This window comes from Panthera onca, chromosome A1, assembly GCF_046562875.1.
Source record: "Panthera onca isolate mPanOnc1 chromosome A1, mPanOnc1 haplotype 2, whole genome shotgun sequence".
Taxonomy (NCBI): domain Eukaryota; kingdom Metazoa; phylum Chordata; class Mammalia; order Carnivora; family Felidae; genus Panthera; species Panthera onca.
In genome coordinates this window covers 122,068,647-122,088,065 of record NC_138339.1, presented here as the reverse complement: position 1 = coordinate 122,088,065, position 19,419 = coordinate 122,068,647, and the positions used below count along the sequence as shown (strand labels likewise).

The window sequence follows — 19,419 nt, the reverse complement described above, 5'->3', positions numbered from 1 at the left end:
AGGGGAGGGGCAGAGAGAGAGAGAGAGAGAGAGAGAGAGAGAGAGAGAGAGAAATATCCCATGTTGGCAGAGCCTGAAGTGGGGATCCCTCCCACCACCCTGGGATCATGACCTGAGCTGAAATTCAGAGTGAAATCCAGAGACCCTCAATCAATTGAGCCAGTCAGGTGCCCCATGAGATTCTTTTTCTAATGTAAAAAAAAACTGAATTGCAGCCTCTGTTAAGATCACGGTCTCAGTTTCCCCCGATTTTAATTAATAGCACGTGCTTTCTAAAATAATAGAGATTTGTGAGAGATATTTTCCCCCTTTACTACTTAGGAATCAAAAATTATTTTTATGAAAGATAAAAGTAATTGATCTCTGTAGCAGAGAAGACCCGATCTTTGGTGTTAGCCTGAATAACATTCCTGGAACTATTTGTTATTCATCTCGGGCCAGTCACAATATCTATAGTTTTTAAAGTAAAATTTAAATTAAAAAGACTTGTCTTCTTTACTTCACACAAATTCTGAGAAAATATAACAAAATAATTAAAGTTTTTTTCAACTATAAAGTAGTATAGTGAACAAGTATTTGTTGACATCACCAGTATTATAATTGTGATTGTTAACATGTTAACAAATGTAAGCATCTGATGCTGTATGCCTACTATAATGTCTTCTGCAATCTGTGTGCTTGATAGTACTTAAGAGTGCAAATGAATTTTTAAAATAATTTTTAATGTTTATTTTTGAGAGAGAGAGGAGAGAGAGTGCACTATTGTGCACAAGCAGTGGAGGGGCAGAGAGAGAGGGAGACAGAAGATCCGAAGCAGGCTCTGTGCTGACAGCAGAGAGCCTGATGCAGGGCTGGAACTCACGAAACAGAAGATCATGATCCCAGAAGAAGCCAGATGCTTAATCAAATGAGCCACCCATGCACCCCCGAAATGAATTTCTAACTATGCTTATTAGTGTCCACTTACAAGGATGTATCTCTAAAAATTAGAGAACTGAATATTGAATGGGAGAATGAAGGATTGATAGTGTTCAAATAAGAATTTAAATAATTTAGCATATTTAACCCACATAAAATAAGGTTTCTGTCATATAGAAACTCTATCCAAATATTTAAGGAAAGGAGAGTTGTCATTAGAAGAATTAGTCTCATTCATCATGGCCCGAAGGTGTGAATGAAACTGTGGTTTGATGAGTAGAAAAAAGCAAGGTTTTGAGTTGTTGAAGTTGTTCTAATGGAAAATGGATTGCCTAGGAGGTAAGAGGTTCTATTATTAGCTCCTTTCAAAAGTAAGCTGTTGGCCCTGGAATTAATAGAATACAGGGGATAATATAATTGGACGAGTTGTTGACATACATAATAGTCAAGGTCTTTTCCAATCCTGAGCTGGAGGATTCTATGATCTGATAATGCAATAGATTGGCCACTTATGCTTCTAAATTGGGGGTTCACATTTAACATAAATAATTGAAAAGATATGTTGAAAATAAATGAGAACCTTCCTTTGTAACCGGAAATTGTCAGTCTTTTTTTTTAATGTTTATTTCTTTTTCAGAGAGAGAGAGTGTGTGTGCACAAGGGGTGAGGGGGAGAGAGCAAGGGAAACACAGAATCTGAAGCAGGCTCCAGGCTCTGAGTTATCAGCGCAGAACCCGATGTGGTCCTTAAGCCCACCAACTGTGAGATCATGACCTAAGCTGAAGTCGGATGCTTAACCAAGTGAAACACCCAGGTGCCCCAATCATCTCTAAGATAATATTGGGGCACCTGGGTGGCTCAGTCGGTTAAGCATCTGACTTCGGCTTAGGTCATGATCTCGCAGTTTGTGAGTTCAAGCCCTGAATCTCATCGGGCTCTGTGCTGACAGCTCGGAGCCTGGAGCCTGCTTCGGATTCTGTGTCTCCTTCTATCTCTGCCCCTCCCCCACTGTGCTCTATCTCTCTCTGTTTCTCAAAAATAAATAAATGTAAAAAAAATTTTAATATAATGTGGAGTTGATGCCTTTAAATTAGATGCTAAATGTATTCTATGTTTCCCCAAATCAGTATTGTGGTATTTACATCTCAGAGATTATTTTAGAATTATTTATTTCAAGATTCCAAATGTATATGACTAAGAGATTCCAGACATACACATTTTCAAATATGATTTTCTTGGACATTTGTGATATAATTATTTGATGGTTTTATTAGGAATTTAATAGTAAATAATTTTAAACAACTTGAATCTTGGGTATTGGTCATGGGAGTCAGATTATCTCATACAAGTATTAAGATTTGTTTGATATGATCTGAGAGTGTAAATGTTTTTTATAGCACTAATTCTGGATGATTTAAGCTACATCTTGAAAAAATAAAAATAAATAAATTACATCTTAAACCTGCATTGTTGTAAGCAAAGTTCACTTAACTGGGTTTTATGGATAGTAGGCTGGTTTATTTTATTCGTCTTATCTGTTCACTCACTAATGGGATAGTAGGATGGTTTATTTCATTATTTCCTTCTCTTACCTGAATTACCTATGACCATTTCATTTAAATAAATAAAATATTTTATTGAGAAAAACTATCAGATTCTACTCTCAATAATACTCATTCATGTGGACTGACCAAGTGTTAAATCCTAGCAGTCATGGAATTTGCTAAATTCTGACTAACTGAGGTTCTCAGACCTACATACAATACAGATCATATTAATAAGATAGGCAGTCTGAAATTTTAAGTACTGAATTTTGAAGCATCAGGAAGAAAACCTACCAAATTATTGGGCTAGTTTATCATCTTTGAAAACCACCCATCTGATGAAACTTCTGTTGAGGTGACAGTTGTCAATGGGAAGAAGTAAAAATCTCAGAGAGAAATGGAAAATACCTACATGTTTGCCTGGGAATGTAAATCTAAACAGAACTCCAAACAATGTTTTCTCAATAGAAAAAAAGTTCCATAAAGAAAGGAGAGACGATGAATAACTCGATGCCTAGGAAGTCAATTAGACTTTCCATACAATTTTTTCCATAGAATGTCTTATGCAAGTAAACAGATGAAGGTCCATTCTTCCTAATAACTCAATCAATAATAACATACTTCCTTTAAAACTATAAACTTATTTCAGTTTTATATGGTAAGCCTATGTTATATTTAACATAACTCATTGGTCTAGTAGAGATCTTTAATATTTAAATTTATGTTGTAGAGTAACTTAGAAAAATTGTTTACTAGAGATATAAAGCCAGTTATTCCCTAACGTATGCTTTATGTTCAGAGTATGTTCATAATCTTATTCATCTAGATCTTACTTATTTAGTTCCAAATAAGGTATCCAGAAGTAATAAGTTAACTGAGACTTTTTAAAAATAATAGAATAAGAAAGAAATGTGAGATGACACTGTGATTTTTGAAGTATTAGGTACAAAAAAGATCACATTGGCAGCCATACTATTCAGACATAAAAGTTTTGTTTAAAAATGTCTGCAAGTACTCATGATCTTTAACGACTTTGCTTACGTCAACAAGAAGTTCAAAATTACTACTAAACAAATAGTATTTAACTCCTATTTATGGAACTAATCTGTAATACTCATATTGGCTCCTTTGAACAAAAAGTTATTCTCTCTACTTGGTGAAAACAAACATGGCTGTAAATTATTTTGATAGATTAAAACAGCATTTCATTCAAAGCATTGCCTATATTTTGGACCAGTGCCATCAGAAAGCAGAAATAGATTACGTAGTTAGGAAATCTCCAGCAACTAAGTTAAGCATTTTCAGTGCTACTTTTGATTTCTCTCCCTGGTGCTGCTATCTACTCCCCTATGGCTTAAAATAATTTACAAAGCAAGGTTATTTCTTTTTTAAAAAGTTTATTTATATAAGTAATCTCTAAACCTAACATGGGGCCTGAACTCACAATCTGAAAATCAAGAATTGCATGCTCTTCCAACTGAGCCATCCAGGCGCCCCATGAAGTAGGGTTATTTCTTGCCAGGTCTTCATTTCAGAACAGGTAACTCTCTTTTCTCTTGCAACTCTGTGGAAGGAACTTTATTTCTATAAGCTGAGAAGAACTGAGCCATCAACAATTCAGTTTTACTTAACATCAGTGGAAAAATTGGTACCTCTAATGATCTTCTCAGGACAGTTCTGTTTGTATGCTCAAAGGCTATCTGGAGGCCTATCTTTTTTCAATTATTCTAGAATAATCATCTAGAGTAGGAAGATTATTTGAATTGCATAATGAAGAGAAGCACTCAACATCCACTTTAACACTCCACAGCTAGTAGAATCTCTGCAAATTCCTGCCTTCTGTACAAAATTTCGTCTATAGCTGACTGTTACTGCTTGGGTTCTCACCTCATCTCTAATGGCACTTTTTGAGCATAAAGCATCAGCCAAGGCAAATGGTTTTCTTTTTTCTTCTCAAAACACTGGAAGTGATGATATTTGTATTCCAACGTATACTATTATATATATAATCAAGGACAAGGTAATTTCCTCTTATTTTTAAAATCATTAAAATGAAGGTATTGGACTAAATCATCTCTAAGGTTCCTTCCAATCAAAAACTTTATTAAATGACCTGTCTGTATCTTAAAGAAAATTTTGACTGAGTCTTATGTGGTAGTGTCTAGAACATAGTATGTGTTCAATATTAATGAATTAACTTAAATTTATTATAGTGATGAAAACGATTTCTACATAACATCTTTCTTATGTATACATACACACACCTTTTCAAAATATGTTGTACTTTTTTTTACCTGAAAACACTACTTTTACTCCATGTTCAGTGAAGTCTGAGGTAGCACCCAACATCATTTCAAAGTTGCAATGCAAAAGAGAAAAAAAAATGTAATTATCTGGAATTAATAAGCATCCATCATAAGCATTGTTGCATTATTTCATTTAACTGGAATGTATTTTTAAGTTAGATATGTAGATCGAAGACATATAAATGGAAGATTTTTGAAGGATAAAACAACTTTCTGAAAAATCAGTTATCTTGCTTCAATATGGTGCAGTAACTTAGTAAGGACTCTGAGCGCCGCTGTTCACCAACCACGGGGAAAGTGGTGCAATAAGATCTGCCAGAGCCACCGAGATTTTACAGTACAAAGAAACATCAGGTTGAGACAAATTCTCTTCCAAGCTGCATCAAACTCAGGTCTCTATTATACTAAATTCCGGGCTTCTCTTATGAATACAAAGGATTCCACGCTGACACACTGGCATCCATAAGCGCAAAAGGAGATAGTCCAGTGTCTAACAAGATCAGCAGGACAACAATGGCGACTGTGAAGAGGGGTCGAGACTACAGAGGATTCATCCTGCTCTCCATCCTCCTGGGGACCCGGAGAGAAGCTTGGGCAGGACATATTTTCTACTCTTTGCCGGAGGAAACAGACACAGGGTCTTTTGTGGGTAATATCGCTAAGGATCTGGGCCTGGAGCCCCGGGAACTGGCAGAGCACGGAATCCGCATCGTCTCCAGAGGTAGGACACAGCTTTTCGCTCTGAATCCGCGAAGCGGCAGCTTGGTCACTGCAGGCAGAATAGACCGGGAGGAGCTCTGCGCTCAGAGTGCACGGTGCCTGGTGAACTTTAACATCCTGATGGATAAAATGAGTCTTTACCCTATAGAAGTGGAAATAATAGATGTTAATGACAATTCTCCTAGATTCTTGACAGAAGAAATGACTGTAAAAATAACGGAGAACACAGCTCCTGGGGTGCGGTTTCCCTTAAATGAGGCTAGGGATCCAGATGTGGGCACGAACTCCCTCCAGAGCTACCAGCTCAGTCCCAATCGTCACTTCTCCCTGGTTGTGCAGACTGGAGATGATGGAGCTAAATATCCAGAATTAGTGCTGGAAAGGGTGCTGGATAGAGAGGAAGAGGCTGTTCACCACCTACTCCTTACAGCCTCTGACGGCGGTGACCCACCCCGATCGGAAACCGCCCGCATCCAGGTAACTGTGGTGGATGTGAATGATCATGTGCCAGTCTTCTCTTTGCCTCAGTACCAAGTAACTGTGCCTGAGAACGTACCAGTGGGCACAAGATTGCTCACAGTACACGCTGTCGATCTGGATGAGGGAGTCAATGGGGAAGTGACATATTCTTTCCGGAAAATAACTCAAAAAATTCTACAGATATTCCAACTGAACCCTCATACAGGAGAATTATCAACTTCAGAAGGCCTAGATTATGAAGAGTCCAGCTACTATGAAATGGAAGTTCAGGCTCAGGACGGTCCTGGTAGCATGACAAGGGCTAAAGTAATTATCACAATTTTAGACGTGAATGACAATGCCCCAGAAGTGACTCTAACATCTGTAAGCAACTCAATCCCTGAAGACACTCCTCCTGGAACAGTAATTGCTCTTTTCTACCTTCAAGATCGAGATTCCGGCAAGAATGGTGAGGTGACCTGCACTATTTCAGAAAATCTGCCTTTTAAATTAGAAAGATCAATAGACAATTATTATAGGTTGGTGACAGCGAAAATCCTAGACCGGGAAAAACTCCCTGTGTATAACATCACACTGAAAGCCACAGATGGTGGAACCCCACCCTTGTCCATGGAAACTCACATCTCAGTGAATGTGGCAGATACCAACGACAACCCACCTGCCTTCCCCCACTCCTCCTATTCTGTCTACATCCCTGAAAACAACCCCAGAGGTGCCTCCATCTTCTCTGTGACTGCACATGACCCAGACAGCCATGAGAATGCCCAAGTCACTTACTCCCTGTCTGAAGACACGCTCCGGGGGGCACCCCTATCCTCCTATGTGTCCATCAACTCTGACACCGGTGTCCTGTATGCCTTGCATTCCTTCGACTATGAGCAATTCCGTGACCTGCAACTGAGAGTGACTGCGCAGGACAGCGGAGACCCACCGCTTAGCAGCAACGTGTCCTTGAGTATATTCATTCTTGACCAGAATGACAACACACCAGAGATCCTGTACCCCGCCCTCCCCACCGACGGTTCCACAGGCGTGGAGCTGGCACCCCGATCGGCAGAGCCCGGCTACCTGGTAACCAAGGTGGTGGCGGTGGATAGAGACTCTGGCCAGAACGCCTGGTTGTCCTACCGCCTGCTCAAGGCCAGCGAGCCAGGGCTTTTCGCGGTGGGGCTGCACACGGGCGAGGTGCGCACAGTGCGGGCCCTGCAGGACAGAGATGCGCTCAAGCAGAGCCTAGTGGTGGCAGTGCAAGACCACGGCCAACCCCCTCTCTCGGCCACCGTCACGCTCACGGTGGCGGTGGCCGACAGCATTCCAGACGTCCTGGCCGATCTGGGCAGTCTCGAGCCCCCAGCTGACCCTGATGCCTCAGGTCTCACGCTGTACCTGGTGGTGGCGGTGGCCACAGTCTCCTGTGTCTTCCTCGCTTTTGTGATCGTGCTGCTGGCTCTCAGACTGAGGCGCTGGCGCTCATCGCGTCTGCTCCAGGCTGCGGGGGTTGGATTGGCTGGCGTGCCCGCCTCGCGCTTTGTGGGCGTGGATGGGGTGCGGGCTTTCCTGCAGACGTATTCCCACGAGGTCTCCCTCACCGCTGACTCCAGGGAGAGTCACGTGATCTTCCCCCAGCCCAACTATGCAGACATGCTCCTCAGTCTGGAGAGCTGTGAGAAAAAAGATCCCTCATTAACATCTATAGATTTTCATGGATGTAAGGACGAAGCAGAAAATATTCAGGTGAGTTCACTAATACATTTATCTTTACATCCTTGAGGAATTATATTTTGTGTAATTTTCTTTACTGTATTGTGAAACAAATGTTTTAAAAATGTAAGAGGCAAAAGCAAGTTAACCGATTTATTTAACATAGAACACTTATTGACATAGGTTTTGGTGTCATTTCCTTAGTGAAAGCCTATACAAGACTGTGAATAAGTGGACTGTCACATTTTTATACCTTCCATGTATTTTCCCTTCAGTGTTCTCAATTCATGTGTTTTATAAATGAGAATAAATTGTTACATCTTTTTCATTGCACTGGGTTAGCAAGAGGAAAATACAGCTCATACACCTTGTCAGGATTCTCTTTAGATTAGATCTAGGAAAGGTTCTTGAAGATCTTCTGCCTCCATATACCTCAACTTTATGACTTTGAAAATCTCAGTTGCTTCCTGACATATTTAAAAATTTTAACTCCAGTATAGTTAATATACAGTGTTATATTAGTTTCAGGTGTACGATATAGTGATTCAGCAATTCTGTACATCACCCAGTGGTTATCATGACAAATGCACTACTTAACCTATCACCTGTTTCACCCATTCCCCTCACCCACCTCCCCTCTGATAACCACCAGTTTATTCTCAATAATTAAGAATCGGTTTCTTGGCTTCTCTCTGTCTCTCACTTTCCCCTTGCTTATTTGTTTCATTTCTTAAATTCCCATATGAGTGAAATCATATGGTATTTGTCTTTCTCTGACAGACTTATTTCACTTAGCATTATACTCTTGAGCTCCATCCATGTCATCGCAAATGACAAGATTTCATTCTTTTTGTGGCTGAATAATATTCCAGTGTGTGTGTGTGTGTGTGTGTGTGTGTGTGTGTGTGTATGGATATGTATGTATGTGTATATGTGTATATATATCAAACTTTCTTTATCCATTCATCAATGGATACTTGGACTATTTCCATAGTTTAGCTAGTTTAAATAATGCTGCTGTAAATATTGGGGTATGTGCATACCTTTGGATTAGTGGTTTTGTATCTTTTAAAAAAATATTTATTTTGAGAGAGTGTGTGTGGGGGGGGGGGGTGGGGGAAAGAAGAGGGAGAGAATCCCAAGCAGGCTTTGTGTTGTGAGCACAGAGCCCGACATGGGCTCGATCCCATGAACCGTGAGATCATGACCTGAGCCAAAATCAAGAGTCTGCTGGTCAGCCAACTGAGCCACACAGGTACCCCTGTATTTTTGTATCTTGAGGGTAAATATCCAGTGGCACCATTACTGGATAATATCTTAGTTATATTTTTAACTTTTTGAGGAACCTCCAACCTGTTTTCCACAGTGGCTGCACCAGTTTGCATTCCCACCAACAATCCAGGAGGGTTACTTTTTCTCCACATCCTCACCAACATTTGTCATTCCTTGTGTTTTTGATTTTAGCCATTCTGACAAGTGTGAGGTGTTATTTTGCTTCCTGACATTTTAAAGCATAATCATCTATTACAGTTATATCCTGGTAGAAGGTTAGACTGATGCCTAAAGAATGGAATGTGTGTGTCAAGCTTCACTAAGACCTATATCAATGAGAGATAGGGATCTAATGCCACACTAAAGGTTATTGCCTGAAACCAATAAAATATGACATCAAATAAAATGTCATTTCAAGTTACACTTGTGAAATAAGCAGATATATGTTTTAAGACAAAATTTCGTTGTATTGTGTTAGCAGTACAGCCATGTGAAGTGTGTTTATGGGCTCTCCTAGTGGGAGATTGGGGGTGCTTGTTTTATGAAACAACAATTTTGTATACTCAAGACCAGAAGTTGATTCAACTTATTGGATCTGCTAAAAAAAATTCAGTTAGAAATAACCCAATCTGGGGTTAACTACATTTATATTCATTATATAACATTTTACTAAAGCTCAGTACATCAGTTGATTAGCAACTAGAAGGGGTTGATGACAAGTAATTTTGTTTACTTGGACCTACTTGTTTACTAGGAACTATGCAAAATATTATTCCCTTTGTAACTTTGAAGATTGATATTACATTTTGTAACCAGGAAAATAATTCTTCAATAGGAAGGAGGGGGATAGGCTAACTCTTCCTGGGTATAGTAACCTTTTGGGTGTTAAATAAAAGGACTTTTTTCTAGCATAGTATTGTGTTTGGTGGTATTTTGCATAAATTGGGCTGTGCAATAGTGTGGAAGTATGTTTCATATATTTTGCAGTGTTCAGATGTACAATCAACTTGAGAAGACAATAACTGATACTTGGTGAGGCAGAAATATGATTATCAGGTATTTTGAAAAAGAATATCCCCAAATTCATTAGATACTTAAAAATATTTTTCAAGAAAGGAAAGTAACCTAAACTCAGTATGCTACTGCAATTGAATATCCTAGGGATTATTTTATCAACTGAGCTCATCATGTGATGTTCAATTTAAGCACAGAAGTGGGAGCCAGAACCTCACTGCAGTAGACCACGGTTAGTGACCTTGTGTTGCAAGTCAAAATATATTTCCCTGCTAACTTTCAACGTTGATGTTATATTTTATAACCAGGAAAATAATTGTGCAATGCAAAGGAGGAATAGGCTAATGTTTTTCCAGCTGTCATTTTCTTAAATGGGTGACATGTAGGTCATATGATACTACTATAAAGAAATTGCTGAAACTATTTTTAAAGAAAAGAGGGTTTAGAGGTAAATATAAATTGTGCCCTTTTAAAGACAATTTCAGCATTATTGATGCTTTCTGAAAAATTGAAATGAATCAGCATGGAGGTACCCAAAAACTAATGAAATCAGGAAAAACAGGAATAAGGAAAGAAGGATAAAACTTTACTCATATTACTATTCAAAATTACTGTATTCTGAGATCATTTAGGCCAAGGATGTGTTATAGTAATCTTTCTATTACAGTGCGGATTTGAGATGCATGTCAACATGTTGATTACCCTAAACCCTGGAAATTTGGGATAACTATATAGTTAATAGTGCAAATTAATCGTCATTAAATATATGAACATATAAAAATAATTTGTTCAGTTAGGCGCTGGATTGTGATTATTGCAGCTGGTTAAACTGAAGCAGCAGGGGCTGCAGTTTCCCAGTGCGGACTGTGGGCGCCGCTGTTGGCCAAAGTGCAGAGCTTGGGCACTGGCGATCTTCTCGCGCAGCCGCAGCGCACTTTCCCTGTATCAGGCTCTCTAGCTCGAGCCTTTACACAACTTCCTCCTCTGGAAAAGAGGGAACCCCGGCCCTCACGCTGGAAATATAGCCTGTTCGGAGCTCCGGACATCTGCAGCACAGAGATTATTTGTAATCCGGCGTCTCCAGGCCGGTGAGCAACCTGAGGGGAGCAAAAGGGATGGGGAGCGGCGCTGGGGAAAGGGGCTGGGCTGAGAGGCGGCCAGTGCTCTTTCCCTTCCTGCTGTCTTTGTTCTGCCCGGCGCTCTCAGAGCAGATCCGCTATCGGATTCCCGAAGAAATGCCCGAGGGCTCGGTGGTGGGGAACCTCGCCAAGGATTTGGGACTCAGCGTCCATGAGTTACCGAGTCGACAACTGCGCATCAGTTCGGAAAAACCTTACTTCACTGTGAGCGCCAAGAGCGGGGAGCTACTTGTGAGCGGCAGGCTAGACCGGGAGCAGATTTGTGGGAAGAAGCCAGCCTGTGCTCTGGAATTTGAGGCTGTTGCTGAAAATCCGTTGAACTTTTATCACGTGAGTGTGGACATCGAAGATATTAATGACCACACCCCAAAATTCACGCAAACTTCCTTTGAGCTGCAAATAAGTGAGTCCACAAACCCTGGGGCACGATTTATTTTAGGATCTGCCCATGATGCAGATATTGGTACCAACTCATTACGGAATTACCAGCTCAATCCGAATGATCATTTCTCACTCGTGAATAAAGAGAAACAAGATGGTAGTAAATACCCTGAGTTGGTACTAAAGATGCCTTTAGACCGGGAAGAGCAGAAATCCTACCAGTTGACCTTGACTGCGTTGGACGGCGGGAATCCATCCCTAAGTAGTACTGCCCAGATACAGGTCCTAGTGACTGATGCTAATGATAACCCTCCAGTGTTCAGCCAAGAACTATACAGGGTGGGCCTTCCGGAAAATGTGCTTCCTGGCACCACTGTGCTTCGAGTGATGGCCACCGATCAGGATGAAGGTGTCAATGCCCAGATCACCTTCTCTTTCACTGAAGCAGGCCAGATCACCCAGTTTGACCTGAATTCTAATACGGGGGAAATTACTATTCTAAATATGTTAGATTTTGAGGAAGTCAAAGAATATTCCATAGTTTTGGAAGCAAGGGATGGTGGAGGAATGATTGCCCAATGTACCGTCGAGATAGAGGTCCAGGACATAAATGACAATTTCCCAGAAGTGGTAATCCAGTCTCTACCGGATCTTATTATGGAGGACACCAAGCTGGGAACACACATTGCTTTGATTAAAATCCGTGACAAGGATTCTGGATACAACGGAGAAGTTACTTGTAAATTAGAAGGTGATGTTCCGTTTAAAATACTCTCTTCTTCTATAAACACCTATAAATTAGTGACAGATGGAGTTCTAGACCGTGAGCAGACTCCTGAGTACAATATTACTATCACAGCCACCGACAGGGGAAAACCGCCCCTTTCCTCAAGCTCCAGCGTCACCCTGCACGTTGGCGATGTCAATGACAACGCCCCAGTTTTCCCACAGCCTTCTTACGTGGTCCACGTGGTTGAGAACAATCCTCCTGGAGCCTCTATCGCCCAAGTCAGCGCCTCCGACCCCGACCTGGGACCCAACGGCCACGTCTCCTACTCCATCGTGGCCAGCGACCTGGAGCCGCGGGCGCTGGCGTCCTACGTGTCCGTGAGCGCGCAGAGCGGCGTGGTGTTCGCGCAGCGCGCCTTCGACCACGAGCAGCTGCGCGCCTTCGAGCTGACGGTGCAGGCCCGCGACCAGGGCTCGCCCGCGCTCAGCGCCAACGTGAGCCTGCGCGTGTTGGTGGGCGACCGCAACGACAACGCGCCTAGGGTGCTGTACCCGGCGCTGGGGCCCGACGGCTCGGCGCTCTTCGACACGGTGCCGCGCGCCGCGCAGCCCGGCTACCTGGTCACCAAGGTGGTGGCGGTGGACGCCGACTCGGGACACAATGCGTGGCTGTCGTACCACGTGCTGCAGGCCAGCGAGCCCGGACTCTTCAGCCTGGGGCTGCGCACGGGCGAGGTGCGCACTGCGCGTGCTTTGGGCGACAGGGACGCGGCCCGCCAGCGCCTGCTGGTCGCCGTGCGGGACGGGGGACAGCCGCCCCTCTCTGCCACCGCCACGCTGCACCTGGTTTTCGCCGACAGCCTGCAAGAAGTACTGCCGGATGTCAGCGACCGCCCGGAGCCCTCTGACCCCCAGGCCGAGTTGCAGTTTTACCTGGTGGTGGCTTTGGCCTTGATCTCAGTGCTTTTCCTCACGGCAGTGACTCTGGCCATAGCCTTGCACCTTCGTCGCTCCTCCAGCCCCACCACCTGTGGCTGCTTTCAGTACAGTCTCTGTGAAAAATCAGGACCTGTGATTCCTCCCAACTACAGTGAAGGGACTTTGCCTTATTCCTACAATTTGTGCGTTGCGCATACTGGAAAGACAGAGTTTAATTTTCTAAAGTGCAATGAGCAATTGAGTTCAGAGCAAGACATACTTTGTGGTGATTCATCCGGGGCCTTATTTCCACTTTGCAAATCCAGTGAATCAACCTCCCATCTGGTGAGTTTCTTTTAAGCATAACCTGCTTCTTACAATCTATCCAATTCTTTATATTCATAGGAAAAGATACAATTTGTAGATCTAAACGTTTCTTTAAAAAGTAAAAAAGCTGTCATACTATTCTTCAAGGAAAGTTGAAATAGGAGCAGTTATGTGTCTTTTAGGGGTGTCTTACCAGGCTCAGATCTACAAAGCAGTGAGAGTGTGGTTTTATCAACAAAGGGAAAGAGACGATGTTTTATAGCCTATCTCCTAAAAGCTAATGGGACTTTTTTCTAAGTTTTCTTCTTCTTACCTAATATATTAATTTTTTAACTTGGACATTGTGTAAATGTAAAAGTGGACAGGTATTTAAATAAACCTTTAACAAAAAAAGTTAAGCTAAAATTAGACATTTTTCTTAACTGATTTAACTGTTGTGTTGTTTCTTGTATTTACTCCCCTTTGTTTCAAAACCTTCTGGAATAAGGTATCTTAACATGGATTGTTATGTAGATAGACACATTGCAATTGTGTGCAATGAACTGTGTGTGTGTAAAAGCATTTTACTTAGCAGTTAGATCATTATGCTCACCAGAAGATAAAAAGCATTTTCTTTTACTTGCAGCACAGGTTTTCCACACACACACTCCTGTATCATTTTGAACTGTCTTTTTTGCAGCCCTAAGCTAATATAGCTAGAGGTCTTCTAGTCATTCTATTATCTCTAGGAGAAAAATAGTCTTCAGTTCTTCAAATTTTAGACAAAATTGCCACTCTGATGTGCATACAAGTGTAATATTAAATAATACATTTGTAGATTTCTGTTAGCAACCGCTTCAGTTAGTAGCCACTTAACAAACTGCTGAAGAAAAGAGACATAGTTTTTTTTTCTGTATTGACACTTTCTGACTGTTTAGTGATAATTACGTGTTTCTTTTTGTGGTTCTCTGAATCAAAATACTAATTAGGGTAACATTAACTTTGGAATATTTGTCTTTCATAAGAATAATTAAGTCTGCACTAAAATATAATCATCTCTCATTTGTGGAAGAATAGGCTGGAGATTGGCTTTTTGTTGTGTATTCGTTGATATTTTTTAAACATTTTCTATTCAAATAGAAAAAATACATAATTTAAATAAAGTAGCTAAACAGGTTGCCTGGCTGGGTTGGTAGGTACAGCATGCGATTCTTGATCTCAGGGTTGTGAGTTCAAGCTCCATGTTGGGTGTAGAGATTACTTAAAAATAAATAATGCAATAACTAACTAAATAAATATGTAAAATAACAAAACAATATAGTCTTCGATGATGACACTTGAAAGTAAAAGCATTTATCCTGTTAAATTTCACAATGTTAATTTGAAAACATTATCAATATGTAATTAAAATGGCATTTGCAAAGAATATCTAAAAAGCAACTGAGAGCTTACTATAATGATTAATTAGTTTACATGAAATAAAACACCTTCTGAGTCAGTCATCTCCAATAGGTCTACTTTATTCTAAAAATGAATGAATTTCCAGTGACAACTGGAATCCCTACTCATTTGATAATAGATTTACAGTATAGCTGAGGGAATAGCACAAAATAAAATTTTAATTGTTTACATTTTAAGAGTAAATGTATTCCAGAAATGTGAGTAATGTGAGACTAACCCATAAATCTTTTGATATCACTTAATAATACTTTATAAAACTTTAACCCTACTTCATCCAATGCTTCTTGGCAATTACTTTTAAAATATGAATTCAGAGACAAGTTAAACACATTAAAAATAAACTATAAAAGGCAAGAATAATTTTTTTTCTCTCAATAACCTGGCATACACTATTACTTATCTAAGTGGGTGCAGTAACTGCTTAGGACTCTAAGCGCCGCTGTTCACCTACTTGGAGATAAATTTAACCAAACGCCATCCTGTTAATAAAAGCTCCCATCTTGCAAAGACTCACAGTTCCCACAGACCAACTGCAAAGCTGCAGCGAAATTCCGTTCCTAAATCTGAGACACTCCAGCTTTATATAAGATGATCTCCATAGCTGCAGCAAAAAGGTAAACAAGACGCATATGCCCAGTGAAGATTCTGAGTGGATTCAGTAGTGAAAGAACAATGGCTGCTCCAAAGAATTACCAGAGACGCGGCAAGCTGGTCCTGCTGTACACTCTGTTGGGCACGCTCTGGGAAATCGGGAGAGGACAGATCCACTATTCGGTGCCAGAAGAGAGCGACAAAGGATCCTTTGTGGGTAATATCTCAAAGGACCTGAATCTGGAATCACAAGAGCTGGTGAAGCACGGAGTCCGCATCGTCTCTAGAGGTAGGACACAGCTCTTTGCTCTGGATTGGAGAACTGGTAGCTTGATCACCGCGGGCAGGATAGACCGGGAGGAGATCTGCACTCAGAGCACACAGTGTCTAGTAAATATCAATATCCTGGTTGAGGGCAGAGGAAAACTTTTTGGGATAGAAATAGAAATCACTGATATCAATGATAATAATCCAAAATTCCAGGTCGAAAATCTGGAAGTAAAAGTTAATGAAATCGCTGCACCTGGAACACATTACCCACTCCCAGAGGCTGTTGACCCGGATGTGGGCATGAATTCCTTACAGAGCTACCAGCTCAGCCCCAATCACTACTTCTCTCTGGAAGTGCAGACTGGAGATGACGGAACTCTACACCCAGAGCTGGTGCTGGAGCAGGCCCTGGACCGAGAGGAAGAGGCTGCTCACCATCTCCTCCTCATCGCCTCTGATGGCGGTGACCCGCGTCGCTCCAGCACAGTGCACATCCACGTGACAGTGCTGGATACAAACGACAATGCCCCGGTTTTTACTCAACCGATTTACCGAGTGAAAGTCCCAGAGAACGTGGCCCCGGGCACCCTGCTGCTTACTGTGAGCGCTAGCGACCCAGATGAGGGAGCCAATGGAGAAGTGGCCTATAGATTTTGGAAAATTAGTGAAAAGCAATCTCCGCTATTCCATCTTAATGAAAATACCGGTGAAATATCAACAGCAGGGAGTCTAGATTATGAAGAATGTGCATTTTATGAAATGGAAATACAAGCTGAAGATGTGGGGGCACTTTTAGGGAGGACCAAAGTGCTCATTTCAGTGGAAGATGTAAATGACAATAGGCCAGAAGTGATCATTACATCTCTGTTTAGTCCAGTCTTAGAAAATACTCTTCCTGGAACAGTAATTGCCTTTTTGAATGTGCATGACCGAGACTCCGGGAAGAATGGTCAAGTTGTCTGTTACGCACCTCATAATCTACCTTTTCAATTAGAAAAATCAATAGATAATTATTATAGATTGGTGACATGTAACTATCTGGACCGAGAAAAGATCCCTATGTACAACATCACAGTGACGGCCTCAGATCTAGGAACCCCTCCTCTATCTACTGAAATTCATATCACCCTGTATGTGGCAGATACCAATGACAATCCACCCACTTTCCCTCATGCCTCCTACTCAGCGTATATCCCAGAGAACAACCCCAGAGGTGCCTCCATCTTCACTGTGATGGCCCACGACCCTGACAGTGGCAACAATGCCCAGGTCACTTACTCTGTGACTGAGGACATCATCATGGGGTCACCTGTCTCCTCCTATGTCTCCATCAACTCAGACACAGGCATCCTATATGCACTGTGCTCCTTCGACTATGAGCACTTACGAGACTTGCAGCTACTGGTGACTGCCAGAGACAGCGGAGACCCTCCACTCAGCAGCAACGTGTCTGTGAGCATATTTGTGTTGGACCAGAATGACAACGTGCCAGAGATCCTGTACCCCACCCTCCCTACGGACGGTTCCACAGGTGTGGAGCTGGCGCCCCGATCCGCAGAGCCCGGCTACCTGGTGACCAAGGTGGTGGCGGTGGATAGAGACTCTGGCCAGAATGCCTGGCTGTCCTACCGCCTGCTCAAGGCCAGTGAGCCAGGACTTTTCACGGTGGGGCTGCACACGGGCGAGGTGCGCACAGCACGGGCCCTGCAGGACAGAGATGCGCTCAAGCAGAGCCTGGTGGTGGCAGTGCAGGACCATGGCCAGCCCCCTCTCTCGGCCACCGTCACGCTCACGGTGGTGGTGGCCGACAGCATTCCAGCCGTCCTGGCCGACCTGGGTAGCATCAGGACCTCTGCTAACTCAGACGATTCTGACCTCACGCTGTACCTGGTGGTGGCAGTGGCCGCAGTCTCCTGTGTCTTCCTTGCTTTTGTGATCGTCATGCTGGCTCTCAGGCTGAGGCGCTGGCATTCGAAGCGCCTGCTTCAGGCTTCAGGAGGCGGGCTGGTGGGCGTGCCCGCCTCGCACTTTGTGGGCGTGGACAGGGTGCAGGCTTTCCTGGAGAAGTATTCCCACGAGGTCTCCCTCACTGCGGACCCGCAGGCGAATCACGAGATTTTCCCCCATCCCAACTACGTGGACACACTTATCAGTCTGGAGAGTTGTGAGAAAAATGATCCCTTATTAACATCCGTAGATTTTCATGAATGTAAAGATGAAGCTGCTTCTATTCAGGTGAGTTCAGTTTTGTGTACGTTTTAATTCTCAGGGAAATTATATTTTTTATAAATTTATGTTTTCGGGCATACATTGCGGAGACAGTTCAAAATATTTTGAAAAGTGTACCACAAAGTTTTTGGTTTGTTTTAGTGGTGATACTATAAAATTGAGCTCTAATCATCATAGTTGGTTTCATTTGCTCTCCAAAGGCTCGGACAAGATTGTTTAAACATTGATTCTCAACCTTTTAACATCTTCCATATATGGGGCACCTGGCTGGCTCAACTGGCAAAGCACGTGACTCTTGATCTTAGGGTAGTGAGTTGGAGCCCCACTTTACATGTAGAGATTACTTTAAAATTAAAAAAAAATAAAATCCTTTGTATGTTACTATAATTATCACTTATCACTCATTCACTTAAGAAGTAGTTACCCAACCACATATAGTAAGTTTGTTGTATAAATAGGGGATATATAACTGAGACTTTTAAATCCTTGTATTAGCTTGGTAAAAGTAAAATACATTTCATAATTTTAGAAATCTGTTTAGGATTTGGATCTTGAAGGTCTTGAAGTTTTTTAGGTCTTTGAGGATTTCTTCATTTTAAACCTCTTTTATAAGCCTTGTGCTTGCATCAGTACCCTTCAAAATTTTAATACTTATTATATTTGAAAACATAAATACATTTGAAAGGATGGATTTTGGTGGTAGGTGAGACTGGTTCCTTTATGTGTCATTGGTCTCCAAGAGCTCATACTAAAGAAGACGTAGAATCTAAAGCCTGAAATGTCCATCAACCCCCCCCCCCAATAAAAACAACAAAATCATACTTTAAATAAAATGTCATTTTGTAGCATAAAGAAGAACATGTTTTCACTAAGTTCCAATGAGCTGTTTTGATTGGACAGCCATGTGAAATGTTCTCTTGGTGAGAGAGTTTGAGAATGTAGTTTAAAAAAAAAGTAGTTTCATGTAAACAGATTCTAAACAAGCTCATCAATTCAACTAAAAATGATTCCATCTAGATTTTATGTCTTCTGTATTCCTTGTTATAGCATTTTAACAGTGCTTACCATTGATTTGTCATCACATGAGAGTGGAAAACACAATAAATCATTTGTTAGTTATAAAAAGGGCATGTCTGAAGGATTGTGTAGTGTTCCCTCCCATTTTGCACATCCTGTGGGTGGGAGTTAACTTCGTATTTTCTGTAGTGTTTGGGTGCACAGTCATTTGAGGGAACAACTGTATTATTGACATTTTGCAATTTTTAAGTGTTTTGAAACTTGCCCTGATAGAAAATAAAATCCTTACTCTTGTTCAAAAGATTCACTGATTGTTCAAAAATTTCAATAAATGGAATAAAATAATTGGAACAAATGACATTTATCCAGGAAATTTATGCAAATAAACTTACCAGAAGCTCAATTCCAAAGTCATTGCTTCAG

General features: G+C 41.6%; 1 protein-coding gene across 11 annotated transcripts in view; it reads left to right on the top strand.

Moving 5' to 3' along the window:
• LOC132675880 (protocadherin gamma-C4) overlaps nucleotides 1-19,419 on the top strand; it is a 176,218-nt gene that overhangs the window by 56,693 nt on the left and 100,106 nt on the right. Inside the window, exon 1 of one of the 11 annotated variants that reach the window (XM_081790296.1) lies at nucleotides 8,795-13,467. The exons of 9 other annotated variants lie outside the window; for them this stretch is intronic. In XM_081790296.1, the coding sequence (XP_081646422.1) occupies nucleotides 11,071-13,467 (2,397 nt within the window). In that variant the 5' untranslated portion in view covers nucleotides 8,795-11,070. Of the gene's footprint in view, nucleotides 1-8,794; nucleotides 13,468-15,237; nucleotides 17,986-19,419 lie in introns of those variants that run through there. One more of the 11 variants, XM_078450191.2, reaches the window with a different exon arrangement.